A 5,412-nucleotide genomic window follows, 5' to 3' on the forward strand; every position below is an offset into this window, starting at 1 on the left:
AAACCACAACAAGCTATTCAACAAATAATTAATCCCAACGATGAGGCAAGTAGCAGAGGAACAGTCAGAGTAGAAAAGAGGAAAGAACAGGGAGGGGTGAAAGTTAATGAAACCAAGGAAAAACAAGATGATAAAAATTAATACCAGCCTGAGAATGCAGAAAGAGATAAAACTTCCAAATTGAAAAATACAAGGAAAGAAGAAGTACCCATCGCAGAAAAGATAGATAACACAGAAGAAGACAACACAATGAGGAAGAGAACAAGAAGGAAGAAGAAGAGGAATGGAAGTGCAAAGAAAGCTACTAAAAAGAAACCAAATATGACTTTCAAACCGGGGACAAGCAAGAAGATAGAGAACAGAAATAGGGCAAAGCAAAGGATCATAGAGAACCTCATCGAGGGGGGAACAGGCAAGTCAAGAAGAGGACCAAATGGCAGGGACAACTCAAATAATTGGAGACCTCTAATAATATATACAATGTGGAGAAGAAGACAAATTAAATACCACAAATTAGCTCAGAAGTCCAAGGAAAAGCAAAGCAGGTCTATACTGAAAAATCTGGCAACAACATTTAGAGAGTAGAGAAGTCTATAATGGAGTTGTCAATCCTAGGATCAGAAATTAAGAACCAACCGGGTATACAGCTGGTGGTGGATCTGGGGAAGCATCAGATGACTCTCAAAACTACAAACAAGATGGCTCTACAAACAACAAACAATGACTGTTTAAAGCAGCTTGAGGAGGAGGCTCCTAATAGCTCGGAAGATGAACAAGTAGATAGCCTGATTGATGTGCAAGAAGATAGCTACCAACAACATCTAAAACAAGTGATGAATAATGAAGGGTTGTCATCTCGAGGAAGAAGCAAAGGCAGAAGCAGAAGTAGATTCAAGAAAAGTGGAAAGGAATGAACCTAAAATCCAGACCTCACTCTGAGGGGAGGATACAAAGCCAACAATCGTAACTAATTGATGATCAATGCAATATTCTGGAATATTAGGGGAATAAGGTCTCAAAAAACCGATCATTGGCTTAAAAATTTAGTAAAGAAGAATAAGGTTTAGTTTGCTGCAATATTTGAACTATTTGTTTATAAACAAAAAATAGAGGTATACAAAAGGTTCCTGGAATTTGAACACTGTATGTCTAATGATATTGGACAAATATGGTGCTTTTGGTCAGAATATGTGAATGCTACTTTGATAAGCATAGATGATGAACAAATAACTCTACGATTTGAATCAAATAATGATGATGTTGGGATCTTCATAACTGCGGTTTATGCAAAGTGTACTGTTGGGGAAAGGAAAGACCTTTGGGAAGGCTTGGTGAATATAGAATCGCAAGTTGATGGTGCATGGTGTATAGGTGGTGACTTCAAGGTTATTTTAGAACCTTGTGAAAAACTCGGAGGGAGGCCACATAGAGCTTCAAGAAGCTATGATTTTGTAGAATATCTTGATCTTTGCAGGGTTTCAGATGCAGCGTATGTTGGATAGATATATACTTGGTGTAATAATTGGTGTCCCAGGAAAAGAGTCTAGAAAAGGCTCGATCGAGTCCTCACTAATGATTCATAGATTTACAAATTCCAGAATACAGTAATGAGGCATCTTAGTAGATCAGGATCAGACCATAGACCCTTACTAGTGAAACATAAAGAGGATCAAGTTGACCATATTAAGTACTTCAAATTCTTAGACTTCTGGGTCGATCAACTAGGATTCTATGAATTAGTTCAAGAGGTGTGGGATACACAGGTGAATGGGAATCCTATATGGAGACTTCAATAGAAACTAAAAGCACTGGGCAGGAGACTTAGAAAATGGTCTAGAGAAGTCATCAAAGATGTGTATAAAAAGGTTGATGAATAAGAAAGAGTAGTACAAAGAATGGAAGAACTGGACCAAAGAAACAATTCAGAACAATCAAGAACAGATTTGAACAAAGCTCAAGCAGAGTATGTTCGATGGATGGCAATGCAAGAATCTATGCTCAAGAAAAAATCCCAAATAAAATGGTTCGAGGAAGGAGACTGCAATAGTAGATACTTTCACAATGCTATCAAGGATAGAGGAAGAAGATTACAACTCCGAAGAGTGAAGAATCATAGAGGAAGATGGATTCAAGGGGATGGAAAGATATCCAAGGCTGCAGTTCGACATTTTAAGTCTATGTTCAATCTGAATTCTACTATTGTAAATATGGATGTAATTAGTTGCATTACAGAATGCATAACCATGGAAGATAATGACTTCCTATCATAAATGATGAGTGGAGATGAGGTCAGAGAAGCGATCCTAGATATGAGTCCAACAAGTTCAGCAGGCCCAGATGGATTTAATGGCACCTTTTACCATAAGTGCTGGTCTATTATTGCTAGAGATGTCATAGAATTTGTAAAGAGCTTCTTCAATGGCAACAAGCTTACAAGGTTCTACTCACATACATTCTTGGTTTTAATAGCAAAAGTTTATATTTGATGATTTCAAACCAATAAGTCTGAGCAACTTCTCTGCTAAGATCATTTCTAAAATATTGGCCAGAATACAGAATCCATTGCTGCCTAAGCTAATCTCAGAGAATCAAAGTGGATTCGTGAAGGGCCGGCTAATCACTGATAATGTGCTTCTTTCTCAAGAAATAATCCAAGGAATATCATAACCTAATACATGGGGAAATATGGTGATAAAGCTGGATATGGAGAAGGCGTATGACAGAGTATCTTGGGAGTTCCTATTATATGTCCTAAGAAAATTTGGCTTCTCTAGCTGGTGGACTGAGATTATTGATAGGTTGATTTCAGAGGTATGGTACTCGATAATTGTTAATGGCACTAGGAGGGATTTCTTCACCTCTTCTCAAGGCTTGAAACAAGGGGACCCTCTATCCCCAACTCTATTCATCTTAGGAGCTGAGGTCTTCTCTAGATTATTAAATAGACTTTATGATTATTAGAGGTTTATTCCATTCTCTATGAACAATAGATGGCCTAGAATCAATCACCTGGCCTACACAGATGATATGGTTATCTTTTGCGGAGAGAAGAGTAAGTCGATAAAGCTTGTGATAAAGCAGATTAGGCTCTTTGAGAAGAGTTCTGGACAGAAAGTTAACGAAGAAAAAAGTTTCTTTTGCACATCTCCAAAGGTATCTATAGGGCTAAAAGGATGATAGACAAGACCGGTTACAAGCATAAGTAGTTTCCTTTTAATTATTTGGGCTAACCCCTATATATAGGAAAGAAAAAGTTAAGTTACTTTGGCGAGCTCCTCACCAAGATTATTAAAAGGATCTCCGGCTGGAAATGCAAACTACCATCCAGTGAAGGAAAGGCCATACTAATCAAACATGTACTCCAATCACTTCCAACATATACCCTAGCAAAATGGAAAAACCTAAAGTTAATGGAAAGGCACTTAGCGAGATTCTTTTGGGGTACAAGCAATGAAAAGAAAAGGTATCATTGGTCTGCTTGGGAAAACCTGTACTACCCAAAAGAGGAAGGAGGAATTGGAATTAAGAGAATGGAAGCAATAAGCGGCCCATTTGCTTATAAGAAGTTGGCGGAAATTCAAAACTGAAGATTCTCTATGTGCATCATTCTTGAAAGCAAAATATTATTCAAGAGTTCATCCAATTGCTAAGGCTAGCAGCTCATGGGGAAAGATGATGCAGATCAAGAAGAAAGCAGAACAAAACCGGACTTGGAAAATTCAAATGGGAAATAGTAATTTGTGGTGGGATAATTGGACAGGAAAAGGGGCACTGGCTTAGCTAATCCTATGTCAGCAAAGTTTGCTAAAGACAAGGTGGAAGATCACATTCAAGGAGGCACATGGAATGTTATGAAGCTAGCAGAGATCATACCTAAGCAATTTATTAGCCAAATATCCAAAATTAAGATTGGAGATCCAAATGCAAAAGACACTCTGTTTGGGACCCTTCAGCAGATGGGAAATTCTCAACCAAGTCGACTCGTCTCCTCTCTAACACCCTAAGACAGAAGGATCCATTCAGGCATAAGGTATGGCATCCAAAGCTTCCTTTTAAATTATCATTCTTAGCTTGGATATTGGTACAAAGGAAGTTGCCCTTTGATGATACTATGGGAGTTTTTGGAAGCAATGTCGTATCCGAGTGTGTCTGTTGCAATGATCCAAAGAGGGAAACTCTTAAACATGTATTTCTGAATGGGGAAGCGGCTAACAGAATTGGAGGAAGTTTGGTGAACCTTTGGGTATTGATGATCGGGCCATATCCATTAACATCATGCTAAAGAAATAGTGGGAGACTAAACCGAAGAATGGGGTACATAAAATGGTCATACACATCACACCAATTGTGATTGTGTGGGAAATTTGGAAGCACAAATGCGCGTATAGGTACGGGGAGCAGAAGAAAATGTGGCAGGGAACTATAGAACACTAGTCTTTGTGGATAATCAAAATGATAATGGGAAGAACCTTTAAAAACTATAACTTTGGAAATTCATGGTTGGAACTATGTGAAGTAGTTGAAAGACTCAAACCAACTCCTAGGTGGAAAATTGTTAAGTGGTTGAGACCACTTGAAAACAGAGTCAAGATCAATAGTGATAGTAGCTTTGCGGAAGGAAAAGTAAGAATAGGTGGGGTTGTTAGATATCATACAGGTGATATGATTATGGCATACTCAATTCCAACTATATGCTCTAGTAACAATCTGGCAGAAGCCCAAGCAACCCTCTTTGGTGTTCAATGGTGTATGCATCTTGGCTATATAAATTGCGACTTAGAAATGGATTCTCTAGTAGTGGCTGAAATGCTAAATCACTCTATTAACTTGAAAATGAAGGAGTCAATTGATGCATTAAGTCAGATCATGCTCCAGCTTAATTGTATTGTGTCTCATTGTTTCAAAGAAGCGAACCGAACTGCTGATAGCTTGGTGAAGTTTGTTGCTATCTTAGTTGATCCTTGTATGTATTTTGATTGGCAAAGCTTGCCTAGATGTGTAGTATGACCGAATCAATTAGATAGAATGTAGTTACCTAGCATTAGGCGAAGGTACGACAAATCAATTTTTTTTTGTAAGCTAAGAACTCTGTTATAGCTGATACAGGTTAAGGTGGAATGTACCTTGGCCTCTTTTGAAGTGTTGGCAGATGCAACACTTTTTTTGGAGATAATATATGAACACTCATGGTCATTAGGGGGGGTTGATCGCTGCCTACTCCGCACCACCAAAAAGTAGCGAGAGAGGGTCGCAATAGCTTTTGCCCGATTTTGGGTCGGGATCGATTTTCATAGAGAGCTAAAAAGGGAGTTGAGTATCTATTTAGGTTGGGATTGGGTATTGGTTCCAAATTGCACTTCTATTCAATTTTGAATTTTTTTTTATAATTCTACTATTATCAAACTACAAATT

The 5,412-nt window shown here is 38.2% G+C and overlaps 1 protein-coding gene across 1 annotated transcript; it reads left to right on the forward strand.

The window, feature by feature from the left end:
* The first annotated feature begins 4,458 nt into the window (after window positions 1-4,458).
* On the forward strand, window positions 4,459-5,007 carry LOC142163224 (uncharacterized). Its single transcript, XM_075220487.1, has one exon. It carries the CDS (start codon window positions 4,459-4,461, stop codon window positions 5,005-5,007), a length of 549 nt encoding a protein of 182 aa, XP_075076588.1.
* Window positions 5,008-5,412: the final 405 nt, after the last annotated feature.

This window comes from Nicotiana tabacum, chromosome 8, assembly GCF_000715075.1.
Source record: "Nicotiana tabacum cultivar K326 chromosome 8, ASM71507v2, whole genome shotgun sequence".
Lineage (NCBI taxonomy): Eukaryota > Viridiplantae > Streptophyta > Magnoliopsida > Solanales > Solanaceae > Nicotiana > Nicotiana tabacum.